We start from the raw sequence: 19,702 nt of genomic DNA, 5'->3' as shown, positions 1-19,702 counted from the left end.
TCCACAAGACGGAGTGAGCTCCTCTCTGTTAGCTCCAGCTCCTGCCAACCTAGCAGTTCGCAAACATGCAAATGTGAGTAGATAAATAGATACCGCTCTGGTGGGAAAAGGCAAAGAGACGCTCTAAGCAATCTTGCCGGCCAAACAACCAGGAGATGACAATACAGGCTCCTCGGCTTGAAAATGGAGAAAGCACTTCCCCAGAGCCCGAGATGAGCACTGCCTCCAGAAGCTGGAAATGAAAGGAGAAGCCTCTACCTTTGTTTGTGTTTGTGTGGCTCATTATATATGATTGTAAAGGCATAGAATGTTTGCCTATGTATGTAAATGCTGTAAAAAAGAGTGGAATATATAAAAAAATAAAGTGTACATGGCAGAATGGAGTTGGACTAGATAACCCTTGGGGTCTCTTCCACTTCTTTTCCATATCCTTGTGGCTGGAAAGCTAGTATCTCAGGATACAGGTACAAATCCTTCCTTTGTAAATGCTAGCTTTTATTGGGGATGGAAGTGTGTCCCTTGACTGTAAATCTTACTGGAAAGGAAGCAATACTGCCTCCTCTTTTTCAAAGGGCAAACACCCTGGTCCCATTTGTCCAGCTGAGTATTGCCGGGTATCCCTGTCCTGTACATTGAGCACGGCTGCTTGTATTGCAGGAATCTGAGCCAAGTGGAACTTCGATTGCCCTCCGAGAACTTCGCTGAAAGCGGATCTTTCTTTGTCTATGGGGTGAAGTGGGAGAGGAACGGCATTATGTAACTCTACTGTCAAAATCTTTCCAAAGAGAATGTTTTATGACGTCAGTATTTTAGAAAAATGGATAGTTGGGTTTTCAGCCTTCGGCAGTGCAACACAGTTCATGCAGAAGTCAGGCTCTCGAGATAGAAATAAATGCATTCATCCTACAAAGTCTTTGTCAAAGCACCAGAGTCAGTACTTGCTTATGTCTGAGGGAAGGAACATTGGCAATGTGTCCATCTTCACCAGTGTTTCACAACCTGGGATTCGAGACCTCTACAGGGATTGCGAGGGGATGTCAAAAGGCTCACCAAAGACCATCAGGAAACACAGTATTTTCTGCTGGTCATTGGAGTTCTGTGTACCAAGATTGGTTCAATTCTATTGCTGGTAGGGTTCAGAATGCTTTTTGATTGTAGGTGAACTATAAATCACAGCAACCAGAACTCCCAAATGTCAAGGTCTATTTTCCCCATTGTTTACATTTTGGCATATTGAGTATTTATGCCAAGTTTGTCCGGATCCATCATTCTTTGAGTCCACGGTGCTCTCTGGATGTAGGTAAACTGCAACTCCAAAACTCAAGGTTGATGCCCACCGAGCCCTTCCAGTATTTTCTTTTGGTCATGGGAGTTCTGTGTGCCAAGCTTGGTTCAATTCCATCCTTGCTGGAGTTCAGAATGATCTTTGATTGTAGGTGAACTATAAATCCCAGTAACTACAACTCCCAAATGACAAAATCAGTTCCCCCCTCCACCTCCACCAGTATTCACATTTGGGCGTATCGGATATTTGTGCCAAATTTGGTCCAGTCAATGAAAATACATCCTGCATATCAGATATTTACATCACGATTCGTAACAGTAGCAAAATTACAGTTATGAAGTAGCAACGAAAATAATGTTATGGTTGGGGGTTACCACAACATGAGGAACTGTATTAAGGGGTTGTAGCATTTGTAAGGTTGAGAAACACTGATCTACACTGTAGAACAGGCATGGGCAAACTACGGCCCCCCGGGTGTTTTGGACTTCAACTCCCATAATTCCTAACAGCTTAACAGCCAATTCCAAACTTAAGATCCCAGGATTCTATAGCATTGAGCCATGGTTACTAAAGTGGTGTCAAATTACATTAATTCTGCAGTGTAGATGCACCCTAAATCTCTGGAGAAGAGGGGAGGGGAGTCCAGTGCAAGTGGCCACCTGTGAAAATATATGATGAGCAGGTCTCTCTCACCCCAGCAGACAGTGGGTTGGGCAGAGGAAGGAGCCGTGTTTCTTGGTGTTGCAGGAGCAAGAGCTGTTGCCATAGGGACAGCCGTAATATTACCAAACAGGATAAAGTCTGAGCAGTATGCTTACTGATGGAGAGAAATTGCAAAGTGGAGAGGTGAGCTGAGCCCAAAGAAAAGAAGTCCTTAACCCCTATTCCCCACATCTCCCCCAACCTTTAAAGTCCATGTGACATTGGCTTTGGATGAGTCTATTATTTCCATTGCTTTGGTACCACAAAGGTTTTTTTGCTGGTGGTCCATGGCTCATAGCAGCCCTTAAAGGGTTAACCAGGTGCCACTTCAGGAACAGGACCAACAACAATCTGAGTCCTGCTCAGCTGCATTTTCATGCAAGTTATTTCTCCAAAGGCTGAATAGGTAAGCCCTTCTCTTACTGGAAGGCGATCTTTCTTCATATGCCCAATATATTCATGTTCTGTATAAGATTAGAAGTTTTATTCAAAATCCTGGGTCTACTTATCCATGGGTTGTTGTGACTACTACACTTCGCTGTTGGGACTCCTACATCTTGCACTCCCCTTTTCTAAAAGGTGAATCATTTTGGAAAATGGAATCTCCATAACCTTTTGGAAAATAGCTATTAAGAACCTTTTGGGAAAACCAGGAATCTTTTGGAAAGACATGGCCTTGTTACAGATTGTAACCTTTTGTAAACTATTTTATTTATTTATTTATTTATTTATTCAAACTTATATGCTGCCATTCCCCTGGGGCTCGGAGCGGCGTACAAGAACAGGCTAAAATCTAACACAATTTTAAAACAATTTAAAACAATTTAAAAACAGCAATATCAAAGATCAAAGGCCTGTCAAAACTGATAAGTCCCGCAAGGCACAGACTTCAGGTGGCAGAGTATTCCAGAGTGATGGTGCCACTGCTGTAAAGGCTCTGCGTCTGGTTGCTGTTAGACGCAAGGTCTTGACATTGGGAATTTCCAACAAATCTTGGTCCTCAGAACGGAGGGATCTCTGGGGTTGGTAGGGGGTGAGGCGGTCCCTCAGGTACATCGGCCCCAGACTACGCAAGGCCTTAAAAGTGAGTACCATCACTTTGAAAGTGATCTGGTGCTCAAGTGGTAACCAGTGCAGCTGTAATAAGACTGGTGTTATGTGGCATCTCATCTGAATTCCCACAAGAAGCCGAGCAGCTGCATTTTGTACCAACTTGAGCTTCCGGATCATTGACAGAGGAAGGCCAATGTAGAGGGTGTTACAGTAGTCCAGTCTTAAGATGACCGTAGCCTGGATCACCGTAGCTAAGTCGTCCCTGGACAGGAAGGGGGCCAGCCGTCTAGCCTGCCGCAGATGAAAAAAAGCAGTTCTGCTAATGGCGGAGACCTGGGCCTCCATCGTCAACAGAGGGTTCAAAAGGACTCCCAGACTCTTTACCAATGATGATGGGCATAGCGCCTCGCCATTCAGCGTAGGCAGCTGGATATCCCCACTGCCTGGTTAACCCAGCCATAGGATCTCTGTCTTTGCTGGATTCACCCTCAACCTGCTGGCACGCAGCCATCCAGTAACGGCCTCGAGGCACTGATGGAAACAATCGGGTACAGAGTCCGGTCGGCCTTCCATTTTCAGCACAAGCTGAGTGTCATCAGCGTACTGGTAACACTCAAGCCCAAAACCTCAAACCAGCTGAGCAAGTGGTCGCATATAAACGTTAAACAACAGAGGGGAGAGAATGGCCCCCTGAGGAACCCCACAAGATAGAGGGGACCTCTCAGAGACCAGGCCTCCCCTCTCCACTCGCTGTCCACGGTTGTGAAGAAAGGAGGACAGCCAGTTTAAAGCTGTCCCCCTGACTCCAACAGCAGCAAGGCGGTGGGTCAAAACTATGATCTTCCTGAGAAGAGTTAAAAACTCAATTGAGTCCTTAGTGGTAAATATCCATTAGTGTTCATGCAAGACAATTAGGTTTCTTGGTTGTTAGACTGATATATCTAGATATCTCTTTGAACTGTTAAGAAGAGGAGCTCTGACTTTTAGGGTTTGGGTTTTCAGACAACATTAGCTGCACTTGGTTTTGGGAGATAAATCAATATATAAAATGTTAGCATTAATACTTTTTTTATAGAGCTTCTATACACAGGTCCTGTTGCCTATGTTTGTGCCTATGAGAACTGGAGGATGTCACTTCATGTTCACTGTGTAAGAAAGCATCTCTGATTGGCCTATACTTAAGATTTCAGATGGATTTCCATCTACTTTTGGAAAGACATGACCTTTTAGATCATAACCTTTTGGAAAAATCCATAACCTTTTGGGAAATAGAAATCTCCATAACCTTTTTGAAAATGGCATTCATTACCATTTGGGAAAATCAGGAATCTCCCTGAGAAGAATTAAAAACTTGCTTGAGTCAGCCTTCTCCTTAGTGGTAAATAATTTATCCACTAGTTTTCATTCAAGGCAATAAGGTTTCTCAGATATTAGACTGATATACCTAGATATCTTTTTGAACTGTTAGGAACAAAGATATGCCAATGCACAGAAAACATATAGCAGTGTTTCAGTTGCCCAAACACATCTGCTCTCCCTTAAAACATCTTGGTTTAACTCATGCTCTCAAGAGACAAAAATAAGTAGTCTCCATTAAAAGTAACATAGTTGGTTTACTCACAAACTTCATGCATTTGGCGTACAGCTATATTGCTTATCAATCCAGTTACAGATAGGATTTGAAGTAGTTTCTTTGTGCAGATAACACAAGAAATCTTTCTTATAATCATCAGTCCAAAGTCTAAAACATCTCTCTATTCTTAGAGTCTAATAGAGTCTCTGTCTTTCTAAAGCAGGGGTCCTCAAACTTTTTAAACTAAAGGCCAGGCCACAGTCCCTCAAACTGTTGGAGGGCCGGATTATAATTTGAAAGAAGCACAAATGAATTCCTATGGACACTGCACATATCTTAATTGTAGTGCAAAAAACAGCTAAAACAATACAATGAGTAAAATAATATAAACTTATTAGTATTTCAATGGGAAATGTGGGCCTGCTTTTGGCTCATGAGATAGGATTGTTGTTGTTGCGTGCTTTCAAGTGATTTCAGACTTAGGTTGACCCTGAGTGAGGGCCAGGTAAATGACTTTGGAGGGCCGTATCCAGCCCCTGGGCCTTAGTTTGAGGACCCCTGTTCTAAAGCATCATGTTTTCTACAGACTTCTATAAAGCATACTGTTTCTAAAATGGAGTCTGAGTCTGAACTGTCCCAGATCTGATCACATGGTCTGCAGCCCCTCCCACAACATAGAGTTAAGGAAAACTGCATACCACATATATACAATGCAGTAAGCAATCTCAATTGTATACATAACAAATAACTAGTATAGGAGGCTTGAGGAAGGTTGCTATTTCCAACAATCATGTACTAACCCTCTCCACTCCGGCACTGTTTCTGGCCTTTTTGAATAGCCAGCTTGCAGAATGGCAGTGGCACTTCCCCTCTCCATAGAATAATTATCAACTTATCCATGGATCGTATAAAATCCATAATTTTGCCCAAAAACTTGACCTCAATTTATACATATATTTGAAGCCGACTTATACATGAGTATATACAATAAATGCAATGAGCTGAGCTTAAATGTGCAATCACTCTTCTGATTTTGTCAAATACATACAAAGAGAGGGGGGGGGGGGTGCTTTCCTCATCTCTTAGGCAGTGCTTCCTGTCTTCAGCTTCCCTTGTTTTGATGCTCTTTATCCTTTCTTACCTCTCCAGGCCCTGAGTTTGCCACACTTGCCTTTGCCTCTGCTGCAGACCAGCTGGGGACTGGGTGGTACAGTCTTTAGACCCAGAAAGCACCATGCCCTTGGAAGACGATGGGCCCAGTTGGAAGAAGCGGGCAGAAGACATCCGGGAGATCTATGAATTCCGGGAGGTGCTGGGCACGTGAGTACCGGCTTCTAGGATTGTTTTGATGGTTTTCGTGCTTCTGGGTTGCATTATTTTGGCTCCTTTTTTGTTCAAATTGAATGGAAAAGGAGAGGTTTAAATGCCTATTGGCATCACAAGATCTCATTACTTCTAGGGCTGGGCCCTTAAAGTATTATTTGCAACTCCTGCAATGATAAGTGACTCGATGATATGTAATCGGGAATAACATTCCTCTTGTAGGGCACTAGAGATTGCTCATATACTTCAGCAGAAGCCTTGATCACCTGTCAATATTGACTTATACCTGTGCTAATATTTGAGGCTATGGCTTTCTTTTTGGAGCACATTTACCACCTGTTGACCCAGACTTGGCACCAAATTTCCGACAATTTGAGAAGATGCCAAAAAGCATGTATTTATACTGAACTATGGGCTCTCGTCCCCTGTCCACAAGCAACCTAAAGCATGCATTTATACTGAACTATGGGCTCTAAAGCAGCTGTCCTAATCCAGCACGCTCTAAATATGCTTTATAACAAACCCAATAATCCCCAACCAGTATCGGAGTTGCAGTCCAACAGAGCCAGGGGAAGTCTCTTCCGGGCTCTTCCAGCATTGAAAATAACAAATTGACAGCCCAGAAGAATAGTAACATATTTGCAATATGTTGTCAAACACTTTCATAGCCGGAATCACTGGGTTGCTCTAAGTTTTCCAGGCTGTATAGCCATGTTCCAGAACCATCCTCTCCTGATGTTTTGCCCACATCTAACAACTACCATGTTAGTGTACACATAAAAGAATTTTAAATCCACAAGCATGTGGACTATTTTAACAGAAAGAAAGAAACCATAAAAATGAGAAAAATCTGGCTACCAATATATTTATTGGTATTTATATATTTAAAAACTCATCTAAAATCAGGACAGTAAATAAAGAGCAACACTAAAAAAACCAAATAAACAAAAAAAAACCCCAGAGGAATTCCAGACAAGAATCAATCAGGGCCAACTAACACTTCCCAACAAAGGACCCCCAGGCAGCAACCAGCCAGATTTTGAAGCTGCAAGGCCATTCAGTGCTAAGCAAGGTGGCCAATTAAAACATTCACATTTGTGTCAAGCTGACAAGAGTTCTTTTTCCCACCATGGACATTCCATAGACATATCAACCTCACTTGCCTAGTTTCCAACAGACCCCTCAACATCTGAGGATTCCTGTTATAGATGTGGACAAAACGTAAGGAGAGAATGCTTCTGGAACATGGCCATATTTGCAATATGTTTGAACTTCCTTATTGCTTTAGGAAAATATGGGATTAATCACAGAAAGGCAGAGGAGAACCAAACAACTTTAGGGAAAGTTACAAATGCCTAGTGTATTGTCGAAGGCTTTCATGGCTGGAATAACTGGGTTGTTGTAGGTTTTTTTTGGGGCTATATGGCCATGTTCTAGAGGCATTTTCTCCTAACGTTTCGCCTGCATCTATGGCAAGCATCCTCAGGAGAGTCAGGAGAGAATGCCTCTAGAACATGGCCATATAGCCTGAAAAAACCTACAACAACCCAGTTACAAATGCCAGTTTTCTCATTCTATCCAGGCAACTGTAAAAAAAATTCTAACTCTTGGATTGTTAATTTCCACACAAACAACATCCCTAAAAAAAGCATAAAATGAGTTTGGGAAATCTAAAATATAGCCTATCATCCATACGAAGCTCTATACAACCCCCTTGTGGTGTCTGTAGGCCCTGAGAGGGTTTTCGAACCCTAAAATACGGTCAGCCCACTTCATCCAAAGATTTTACCATCCATGGTTTGCATTTTTTTTAATTAAAAAAGAAACCTTGGTTTTGCCATTTTACAGTGCACTCATGGGAGTTGTAGTTTTAAAGGGTCTTTAGCGTTCTCAGTGCCTCACCAAACTACAAATCCTAGGATTCCATAGCATTAAGCTATGGCAGGGGTGGCAATCTGCGTTGATTCTACAGTGTAGATCAGGCATGGGCAAACCCCAGCCCTCGAAGTGTTTTGGACTTCAACTCCCACAATCCTAATAGCCTCAGACACCTTCCTTAAAGGGCCTGAGGTTGTTAGGAATTGTGGGAATTGAAGTCCAAAACACCTGGAAGGCTGCAGTTTGCCCATGCCTGGTGTAGATGCACCTCAAGGAAGCCAATTAACCTACAACTCCTATATTTCTTAAAGACCATGCCAAATAGGGGTTGATAGGTATTGTAGTCTAATATCCCCCAAGGACTCTGGATTGAAGGTAGAATCCTCAAGGTGTGCTAAACTGTTCCTCTGTCCAGAGGTCAAGGGATATGTTTGACACCCACGGAGGAGCCAGCTGACCGCAAAGTAGCCCAGACAGGCTTGTTTTGAGCACAGAGGCCAGGTAAGAGACAGTTTAATACACTTAGGCAGGATTAATGTGTTAATTACAGAAAGGATTAGAGGGTGAGAGCACGCGGTGGCCTCTGTGCGCCCCTTGGCTATAGCCCAATGTTTTAAAAATATTCCAAAATCTTAGTTTTGCAACACGGATTAGTCACAATTTAGTTTTGTTTTGACTGGTTGCTATGTTTATTTCGTATGCCTTTTAAGTCCAAACTAGATTTGGTATCACTCATGCTTTTTTAAAAGGTGTCCACTTGCATTTTTTTTGGAGAAGAATCCAAAATAGACAGAGATCCCCCACCTGGTTTCTTTTCACTCCTTTAATGCTATTTGCCCTCCAATCTGGAGCAGGGGATTATTATTAATTGTTATTACCCAGCAGACTCTCAACTAACTGGAGATCAAACAACTCTCAAGCAGCCAGGGAAAAAAAATCAAAGAAATAATAATAATAATAATAATAATAATAATAATAACAACAACAACAACAACAACTTTATTTATATCCTGCTACCACCTTTCAAAAGGGACTCAGAGTGGCTTAATACTTTAACCTTTTTATTCAGGCAGGCTTTCAGAGAAGGTGCACTGGATATGTTTGAATGTTTTTAACTATGATTTTTTAATACTGTTTATATTGAATTCTGTTTTAATGTTTGTGTATTTGTATATTTTTAATTGTGTACTAATGCTTTTATGTTTAGCCGCTTAGAGGCCCTTTCGGAAGAGATATAGTGGGGTATAACTAAATATAATAATAATAATAATAATAACAACTATAACATGATAAAGGTTTCCCCTTGACATTAAGTCTAGTTGTGTCCGACTCGGGGGGGGGGGGGGGGGTCTCATCTCCATTTCTAACCTAAAGAGCTGGCGTTGTTCATAGATGCCTCCAAGGTCATGTGGCCGGCATGACTGCATGGAGCGCCGTTACCTTCCTGCCAAAGCGGTGCCTATTGATCTACTCACACCTGCATGTTTTGAACTGCTAGCTTGGCAGAAGCTGGGGCTAAGAGTGGGAGCTCACCCTGCTCCTTGGATGCGAACTGCCAACTTTTTGGTCAGCAAGTTCAGCAGCTCAGCAGTTTAACCCACAGTGCCACCGGGGCCCCTAAATAACTATAATAACTATTAATTAATTTTAGATCCAACTAACATTATACTCCACAGTTTACCATAAACTCTGCATTGACTTGATACAGAGATTAAAGTATAGTAATTAAAAGCAAATAAAGGCAAACTTATATTTCTGCTAAAAAAAACCCCCTCTGATTTTAATTAATAATAACTGTTGTAACAACTATTAATTAAAATCAGTTTTAGCAGATATATATGTTTGTCTTTATTTGCTTTATTTAATTACTATATTTTAATATTTGTATCAAGTCAATATATAGTTTATCGTATGGTAAACTATGGAGTATAATGTTAGTGGGATCTAAGTTCAAGCAATGAGAAACAACACCTATCCAGTATCTGTTCATTCCTATGTGTTAACTGAGGTTATTTATACTCTTTTTTTTCTGTAGAAAGAGGCCCAAAGCAGTAAATAACACAGTTTGTCATCACTTTAACTACCATGGATCAGTGCTGTAGAATAATGGAAGTTGTAATTTACAAGATCTGTATACTAGAGTTGTACATGGAATTCATTTCTCCTGTTTCCTTAGTTTCTTTCGGTACTTTGGGAGCATGTACCGAATTCTCGGTACAAAAATCAGCTTGACACGAAAGCAAGTGGGAGCGGGTCCCGGCTCCTGGCCTGTTTTTTGGCATCACAGTTTAATCTTCTTTATTAAACCCCCAACCAACAAAAAGTAAACTCCCATGACCTGAAAACAACTTTCACTTTCTAGGAGGTCATCCTGGAGCCCCCGGTGGCGCAGTGGGTTAAAGCACTGTGCCAGCAGGACTGAAGACCGACAGGTCGCAGGTTCGAATCCGGGGAGAGGCGGATGAGCTCCCTCTATTAGCTCCAGCTCCTCATGCGGGGACATGAGAGAAGCCTCCCACAAGGATGATAAAACATCAAAAATCATCCAGGCGTCCCCTGGGCAACGTCCTTGCAGACGGCCAATTCTCTCACAACAGGAGCGGTTGCTCCTGACACGACAAAAAAAAAATCACTCTTCCTTACCTGGAAATGGGAAGCCTACTTAAAATGCCTTGAAGAGTGCATGGCTGGCTGGCATGGTGTAGCCCAGGAGAGAAAGTGCTCGTACCTGCAGCCAAGCGCTTCCCAGAACTTGCCTCCTTGCCTTGGAAAGAGAATGTGTGTGTGGTGTGCAGGCCCAGAAAGCATGCGCTTGCCAGTGCGTGCAGCCAAGCACCTCTTACTCTAGAGGAAGAAACAGAACTTGCCTCCTTGCCTTGGAAAGAGTGTGAATGTGTGGTGTGCAGGCCCAGAAGTGTGTGCACCTGCCAATGCCTGCAGTCAAGCGCCTCTTACTCTAGAGTAAGAAACAGAACTTGCCTCCTTGTTTTAGAAAGAGGGTGTGTGTGTGTGGTGTGCACTTTCCAATGCCTGCAGTCAAGCACCTCTTACTCTAGAGTAAGAAACAGAACTTGCCTTCTTGCCTTGGAAAGTGTGTGTGTGTATGGCGTGCAGGCCCAGAAAGCGTGTGCATCTGCCAGTGCCTGCAGCCAAGCACCTCTTACTCTATAGTAGTAAACAGAAATTGCCTCTTTGCCTTGGAAAGAGAGTGCGTGTAATATGTGCAGGCTCAGAAAGTCTGTGCACCTGCCAGTGCTTGCAGTCAAGCGCCTCTTACTCTAAAGTAAGAAACAGAACTTGTCTCCTTGCCTTGGAAAGAGAGTGCATGTGTGATGTGCAGGTTCAGAAAGTGTGTGTGCCTGTCAGTGCCTTCAGTCAAGCACCTCTTACTCTAGAGTAAGAAACAGAAATTGTCTCCTTGCCTTGGAAAGTGTGCATGTGTGGTGTGCAGGCCCAGAAAGTGTGCACGCCTGCCAATGCCTGTAGCCAAGCGTCTCTTACTCTAGAGTAAGAAACAGAACTACTGTAGACTTCTCTGTCAATAATGTTAGTGTGTCACCAAACTAGAATTCCTAGGACGCCATAGCATTGAGGCATGGCAGTTAAAATGGTGACAAACTGCACTGACTCTACAATAATATAGGTGATCTCTTGTAACCAAGTCTGTCTTCCAAGGACTGAGTCTTGGCAGTGGGTCTGTAAGTGACTGCAGAGACCTCTGGATCCACATGGTCTTTCACAATGAAGACATAGATCTCCATATGGAAGGCTGTCTCGACAAGGGTTTGCTTGATGCGCCTTCCTCATGGTACATTTCTCCCTTTCGCCCTCTGTTTATGCCTCTTCAAAATCCATGGCACTGTTGTACTAATTCTACTGTGTGGAGGCACACCCTAATTCCCAAACGGTAAGAAGAGATCATCAAACAAGATAACAGGTTGTTCAAGACTCCACTCTTAGTGCTGTAATTTTCTTTTTCACAAACAAAATAAATAATAAGAGACCAGCCGGATCAAACAAAAGCCTATTTAGTCCAGAATCCTGTTTCTCGTTGTGGTAAGACAGAGGTCTCTGGACGCAACGGGCGAGGGCTGTTGCCTTGGTGTCTTCTTGTTCCCTGGCAGCTGCTATTCAGCAACATACAGCCTCTGATCTTGGCAGCAGCATATAGTCTGCGTGACTATTAGCCATTTATCTTATTCTAGATGAATTTTCCTGGACCATTAAAAGCAGATGGCAAATGGAAATTATCTGGTAGGGCAAGAGTTTCCTGCTTTGTAGCTGATTGCATCATTGCTGAAGATTCAATCTCCCTTTAGATCAGGGACATCACACACATTTTCACTGAGGGCCACATCAGCCTTATGGTTGCCTTCAAAGGGTGTTGAACCTATTGACACAGAGCCTGTGGATATAGAGGGTCAACTATATTTTTTATACAGCGGTAGGTGCTCTTTTACCCAGTTACTCAGCAACAACACCCATCACTTTTGATTATCTGCCATGCTAACTGGGACTCATAGGAATTCCAGCCCAACAGCCTTTGTGGCTCTGAGGTTGGGGAAAGATAAAAGGACATTTTAAAGTCAAACTTCAAAACCACAAGCCTTGTATCTAAATTCAAGATCCACTCTCCTGACTGAGCAGAACAATCTGTAGCTTTCCAGATTTAATTGACTCCCAACTTCCATCATTTCCGTTCATGATGTCTAATGATGAGGAATATAGAAAACCTACACACACAGATAGGTACTTACATAAAAACTCCAACCATCACCCAAGTAAAAAAAAGAAGTACAATTTAAGCCCTGGAAGACTGTGCAAAAAGTATCTGCGAACTCCACCTTCTCCTAGGTGAACTGAACCACCTCAACTGGGCTCTACAGGCCAATGGAGACTCCACCACAGACATTAGAAGAGCTGCAAGACCAAGAACAAGCCATGAGAGAAAGACAAAGCTTCACCCAGAGGAAAAGTGTTCTTGCCGTACATCAAGGGAGCCACTAGCTGCAGAGGGAAGCTGATGAAGGAACACAAGCTACAAACTATCTACAGACCCACTAAGAAAATCCAATAAATGCTACATTCAGCAAAGGACAAGAGGAATCCTCTCACTTCTGGAGGAGTCTACCGCATATCATGCAGCTGTGGACAAGGCTACATAAGGACCACCAAACGCAGCATTGCCCAGACACGAATCAAGGAACATGAAAGGCACTGCAAACTAATTCAACCAGAGAAGTCAGCCATAGCAGAGCAACTGATGAACCAATCTGGACACACAAACGCTGGGCCAGTCTAACAACCACCATGTAAGACTACACATAGAAGTTATTGAAGTCATTGACAAGCATGTGGACAATTTCAATAGAAAGGAGGAAATCATGAAAATGAACAAAATCTGGCTACCAGTATTAACAAAAGCTCTAAAATCAGGACAGTAAATAAAGAGCAAGACTAAAAAAGCAGGGAAATTCCAGTCAAGAATCAACTCCTCCCAAAAAAGGATTCAACCAGGCAGGAAGCAGCCAGTCTTTGAAGCTGCAAGGCCTTACATGCTGATCAAGGTGGCCAGTTGCAACATTCGCACTTGCCTCCAGCAGACAAGAGTTCTTTCTCCCACCCTGGACATTCCATTCAACCAGGCAGGAAGCAGCCAGGCTTTGAAGTTGCAAGGCCTTACATGCTGATCAAGGTGGCCAATTGCAACATTCACATTTGTCTCTAGCAGACAAGAGTTCTTTCCCCCACCCTGGACATTCCAAAGATATATAACTCACTTCCCTACTTTCCAACAGACCTCACAATCTTTGAGGATGCCTGCCATAGATGTGGGTGAAATGTCAGGAGAGAGTGCCTCTGGAACAGTCCAAAAAACTCATAGCAACCCAAATATAGAAGTTGTAGTCCAGCATCTGGGGAGCCACATAAAATGACATGTTTGGCCAGAATTGCTTGAATTTGGCATATGATAGCCCAAAACTATCCAATGATACGATAGGATAGTAGTTGTCTCTGGGCACACAGAAAACTGGGCGACTTGGAAGGCACTAAACAGACTGCGCTCTGGCACCACGAGATGCAAAGCCAACCTTAAGAAATGGGGCCACAAAGTGGAGTCCATGGACATGCAAGTGTGGACAAGAGCATACCACAGACCACCTACTACAATGCAGCCTGAGTCCTGCCACATGTACAATGGAGGAACTTCTTACAGCGACACCAGAGGCATTTCAAGTGGCCAGCTTCTGTTCAAATGACATTTAATATCATGCCAAGTTTTTTAAACTTTGTGTTTTTTTAAAATACATTACAAGTCTACCCTTGGTTTGCTTCTGATACAATAAAAATATGAGTTGAAGTGTGGCAACATCTGGAAATTTATCTCTTCCTCACCCCTGCTTTGTGGGCCACAGAGAATTATTGATTGCTTGGTTCTGATGGGGCAACCAATGTTTTGACACAGTTTGTTCTGTCCTGTGCTCTTTTTGATTGAGTGCTCTGTGCCTGTATAGATAACCGACCCATCTTCCTGTGCCAGAGATGTGCTTGGGGGAGGAAGGAGGACGCATTCGGCCTTGAACATATGCCATTCCTCCGCCCCCTTGTTATCACCGTCATAGATGGAGCTGAGATGCCAGAGGACAGTAATCACAAGAAGTGGTGATAAACAGGGAGGGCAGCTTCCTTTATTTGTCAGCTTTTACACTCTCCAGGAAAGCGCATTCAAGCCCTGCAGAGAAAATGAAAAATGTTCACATGTACGAATGCATGCATGCATAGTGGATACTTATACACACAAGGAAGCATTAGTTCATGGTTGTGGATGCAAGAATCTCTTTATTGGGGACCTCCTTATTCCCAGATCCAGGCTAAGTACTATTTCCCATTGTGTAATTTTTTGGGTACATCTAAGTAAACGTTCCCCCTTGACATTAAGCCTAGTTGTGTCTGACTCTGGGGAGTGGTGCCCATCTCCATTTCTAAGCCAAAGAGCCAGCGTTGTCCATAGACACCTCCAAGGTCATGTGGCCGGCATGACTGCATGGAGCGCCGTTACTTTGCTGCCAAAGTGGTACCTATTGATCTACTCACATTTGCATGTTTTCAAACTGCTAGTTTGACAGACGCTGGGGTTAACATCACGAGCTCGCCCTGCTCCCCAGATTTGAACCTCCAACCTTTTGGTCAGCAAGTTCAGCAGCTCAGCGTTTTAACTGGCTGCACCACCAGATAGATTTTATGCAGTTTGACACTACTAATGGCTCAGTAACATGGAATCCTGGGAGTTGTAGTCTGGTGAGGCACCAGTGCTCTTTGTCTAGGAAGACCTTGTAACACCACAACTCCCACAATTCCACAGCATTGAGCCATGGTGGTTAGAGTAGTGTCAAACTGCATTTATGCTGTGGCAACTCACAAAAGACTAAGATTGTGAGTTCAGGATCCTCCAGGCCTTGAGGTTTCCAGGCCAAAATGTACTGCACAGGCGTGGCAGTCAAAGTGGTGCCAGACTGTGTTAATTCTAAAGTGTAGATTAGGCATGGGCAAACTTGGGCCCTCCAGGTGTTTTGGACTCCAACTCCCACAATTCCTAACAGCCTACCGGCTGTTAGGAATTGTGGGAGTTGAAGTCTAAAACACCTGGAGGGCCCAAGTTTGCCCATGCCTGGTGTAGATACACTCCTTGCCTTCTGCTGATGCTGAAGGGCTTTTTTAGATTTCCATGTTCTTGTTCCTTACTCTTTCCCCTCTCCTTGGGATGAAGCACCTGTTGTCCTGGGTTGTTGTAGGTTTTTCGGGCTATATGGCCATGTTCTAGAAGCATTCTCTCCTTATATTTCACCTGCATCTATGGCAGGCATCCTCAGAGCTTGGGACCTCACAACCTCTGAGGATGCTTGTCATAGATGCAGGCAAAACGTCAGGAGAGAATGCTTCTAGAACATGGCCATATAGCCCGAAAAACCTACAACAACCCAGTGATTCTGGCCATGAAAGCCTTTGTCGATACACCTGTTGTCCTTTCCCTCTTCCTCCTCCCTGGCTGTATTCTTCTGAGTCCTTGCCCAGCGCATCTCCCTTTTCCCATCCCCTTCCCCCTGGCACATTCTCTCCTGCTGCCCGGTGCCATCTCTCTCACATGTTCTGCTATAAATAGCGGAGATTCTGCAGGTTGCCTTGGTGACTGTGGCTGGGTGAGAGATTCAGCTGGGTGAAATGGGGAGGGACCGAGACCAACCGGATGGCAGGGCCAGAACAGGACAGGGACTTCATTCTGCACCTCTGAGATTACCTGTCCAACCAGTTGCACCCCACAACTCTGCCTTATGGAGCTGCAAACTCTTGAGGGGTTTGCTTGGATACCTGGCATCTCTGGAGATGCAACCTGCTTCTGGTGGCTCTTTTGGTCCATGCCTACTTCCTCACTATCTGTTCTGTCTTCCAGGGGTGCTTTTTCAGAGGTGGTACTGGCCGAAGAGAAGTCCACGCAGAAGCTGGTGGCCATCAAGTGCATTGCAAAGAAGGTCCTCGAAGGGAAGGAAACCAACATTGAGAACGAGATTGCAGTGCTACACAAGTGGGTATCCACTGCTCCTCATTGCCTTCCTCTTACTCTCTCTATCCAGGCAATGGTGCAGCACCCCCCAAAAGGGGAATCCTTTTGGAGATGACAACAGCCAGAACTACCCTGGCCATTGTGGAAGCTCTGAAATTTTGAGAATTTCAATCTTTAAGACAACCTTCCCAATGCCATGAGTCCTTAATACAGTTCCTCATGTGGTGGTGACCCCCAACCATAACATAATTTTCGTTGCTACTTCATAACTAATTTTGCTACTGTTATGAATCGTACTGTAAATATCTGATATTCAGGATGTATTTTCATTCACTGGTCCAAATACGCCCAAATTTGAATACTGGTGTGGTTGATTGATTATGTCACTTGGGAGTTGCAGTTGCTGGGATTTATAGTTAACCTTCAATCAAAGAACCTTCTGAACTCCACCAATGATGGAATTGAACCAAACTTGGCACACAGAACTCACCCCACCAACAGAAAATACTGGAAGGGTTTGGTGGGTATTGACCCTGAGTTTGTTGAACTGTGTATCGCCTTGCTGATAGAGTTTTGGAGCTGTAGTTCACCTGCATCCAATGAGCACTGTGGACTCAAACAATGATGGATCTGGACCAAACTTGGCACGAGCACTCAATATGCCCAAATGTGAATACTGGTGAAATTTGGGGAAAACAACTTGACATTTGGGAGATTTAGTTGCTGGGATTTATAGTTCACTTACAATCAAAGAGCATCCTGAACCCCACCAACAATAGAATTGGGCCAAGCTTCCCACACAGAACCCCCATGACCAACAGAAAATAGTGTTGGGTTGAGAGAACATGGCTATATAGCCCGAAAAAACCTACAAGAACCTAGTGATTCCAGCCATGAAAGCCTTCGACAATACATAGTGTTGGGTTGTTATAGGTTTTTCGGGCTATATGGCCATGTTCTCTCCTGACGTTTCGCCTGCATCTATGGCAGGCAGCCTCAGAGGTTGGGACCTCACAACCTCTGAGGATGCCTGCCATAGATGCAGAGGAAATGCCAGGAGGGAATGCTTCTAGAACATGGCCATATAGCCCAAAAACCTATAACAACCCAGTGATTCCAGCCATAAAAGCCTTCGATGTTACAGAAAATAGTGTTTTCTGGTAGTCTTTGGTGACCCCATTGACACCCCTTGTGAGACCCCCCCCCCCCCCCCGCTGAAGTCCCGACCCCTACGTTGAGAAACGGTGCTTTAAGAAAAGTAGAATCCTAGAATTGGAAGAGACCCCAAGGGCCAACCCTCTGCCATGCAAAGCACACAAATCAATGCGCTCTTGACAGACAGACAGCCACCCAGACTCTGTTTAAAAAGAGAAGGAGACCTCATTACTGCCAAACATCTCTTACCATCAGAAATTCCTTAATATTCAGTAGAATATCTTCCTGCTGTTTGAATCCTTAGCTCCACATCCCAGTCTTTTCGAGCAGCAAAAAGCAAGTTTTCCCTCTCCTCAATGTGACATCCTTTCAGATATTTAATCATGGCTATCATGTCCCTTGTCAGCCTTCCTTTCTCCAAGCTAAACATATCCAGATTCGGGTTGTTGTGAGCTTACCATGCATGCCATGTTCGAGAAGCATTACCTCCTGATGTTTCACCCACATCTATGGCAGGCATCCTCAGAAGTTGTGGGGAATTCCAGACAAGAATCAATCAGGGCCAGCTGACACCTCCCAACAAAGAATCCCTCCAGGCAGCAATCAGCCAGGCTTTGAAGCTTCAATAACATTCAATGGTAATCAAGGTGATCAATTGAAACATTCGCCCTTGCCTCAAGCAGACAAGAGTTCTTTCTCCCACCCTGGACATTCCACAGGTATATAACCCCCACTTTCATAGTTTCCAACAGACCTCACAACCTCTGAGTATGCCTGCCATAGATGTGGGTGAAACATCAGGAGAGAATGCTTCTGGAACATGGCCATACAGTCTGGAACGCTCACAGCAACCCAGTGATCTCCAAATCTGGCGTCGGTCATTTCCATATCCTTTCTCTCTTCTTCCTTTAAAAAAACAAAACCATTTTGTAGCCCGGTGTCATGCATGGTAACAGTTGCTCATTTTATTGGGTTTTTATCTCGAAAGATATATTTCTCCCTTTCTACAAAAAATGGTGAATGTGTGTGGCATCAATGCAACCGAAACAGACTGGAGTCATGACGGTGCCATATTGAAGGAGTGTAAACTGTGAAGTTGCATTCGCACAGAATATTACTTTAACCACAAAAAGTGTGAGGAAACAGTTTGGGTTTGCTCTCATGTAACTTTTGTAATCTGATGCCCTCCAGGCATGCAGGACAACAGCTCCCATCATCACAAGCAGTTGGGAATGATGGGAGGTACAGTACAACACATTCATAGAAGCCGAATATTGTGAGTTATTTGAAAGGGGTTTTTTTTGCCTTCAGTGGTGAGTTAAACCCTTGTCTCGGCAGGACTGTTGACCAAAAGGCTGGTGGTTCATATCCAGGGAGCAGGGTGAGCTCCCATCTGTCAGCTCCAGCTTCCCATGCGGGTACATGAGCGAAGCCTCTCACAGGATGGTAAAACATCCAAGCGTTCCCTGGGCAACGTCCTTGCAGACAGCTAATTCACTCAGACCCAAAGCGACTTGGAGTTTCTCAAATCACTCTTGAGATGGAAAAAAATGAAAGGTGATGGAGAAGACATCAGTGAATATGATGGGCTGCCAAAAAGACAAATAAATAGGTTCAAAAACAAATCAAGTCCAAACACTATCTGGAAGCAAAAATGATTACATTGAGAGTATCATACTTTGGATGTACAGTGAAAACATGCATTAGAAGATAATCATACAATAATGCTTGGCCAGGTAGAAGACAGTAGGAAAAGTAAAGATTATTTTACATACGGGTTATTCAGCCAAGGAAGCCACTGTCCTTGGTTTACAAGACCTGAGTAAAACTGTGGATAATAGGATTCTTTATAGGTTTGCCATCAGTCAAAGTTAATGATAATTACGTAACAATGACAAATGAGAGCTTGTGGAATTATTTTCAAGTAGCAATTAGTTACAGTTATGGTTGTGCCAGGAAGCTGACTGACACAACCTGGGGAATACAACCAGATGCAGTAAATACTTTTGCCCTTGCGCTTTGCTACTCTGCTGCACATGCCCAGTGTGGAACACATCTCACCACATTAAAACAGTGGATGTGGCTCTTAATGAGACATGCCGCAGCATCAGAGGATGTCTATGTCAAACATAGCTGGAGAAATTGCACTGTTTAGCTGGTATTACACCACCTG

The 19,702-nt window shown here is 43.7% G+C and overlaps 1 protein-coding gene across 1 annotated transcript in view; it reads left to right on the top strand.

Moving 5' to 3' along the window:
- The window catches only part of CAMK1 (calcium/calmodulin dependent protein kinase I), a 69,775-nt gene that overhangs the window by 24,736 nt on the left and 25,337 nt on the right, over window positions 1–19,702 (top strand). Inside the window, exons 2-3 of the mRNA XM_060766534.2 lie at window positions 5,763–5,933; window positions 16,264–16,395. Of these exons, the coding sequence (XP_060622517.1) occupies window positions 5,848–5,933; window positions 16,264–16,395 (218 nt within the window). The 5' untranslated portion in view covers window positions 5,763–5,847. The remainder of the gene's footprint in view (window positions 1–5,762; window positions 5,934–16,263; window positions 16,396–19,702) is intronic.

This window comes from Anolis sagrei, chromosome 2 (assembly GCF_037176765.1).
Source record: "Anolis sagrei isolate rAnoSag1 chromosome 2, rAnoSag1.mat, whole genome shotgun sequence".
Classification (NCBI taxonomy): domain Eukaryota; kingdom Metazoa; phylum Chordata; class Lepidosauria; order Squamata; family Dactyloidae; genus Anolis; species Anolis sagrei.
Note: the sequence above shows the minus strand (reverse complement) of the source record. Positions and strands in the feature narration are given on the sequence as shown.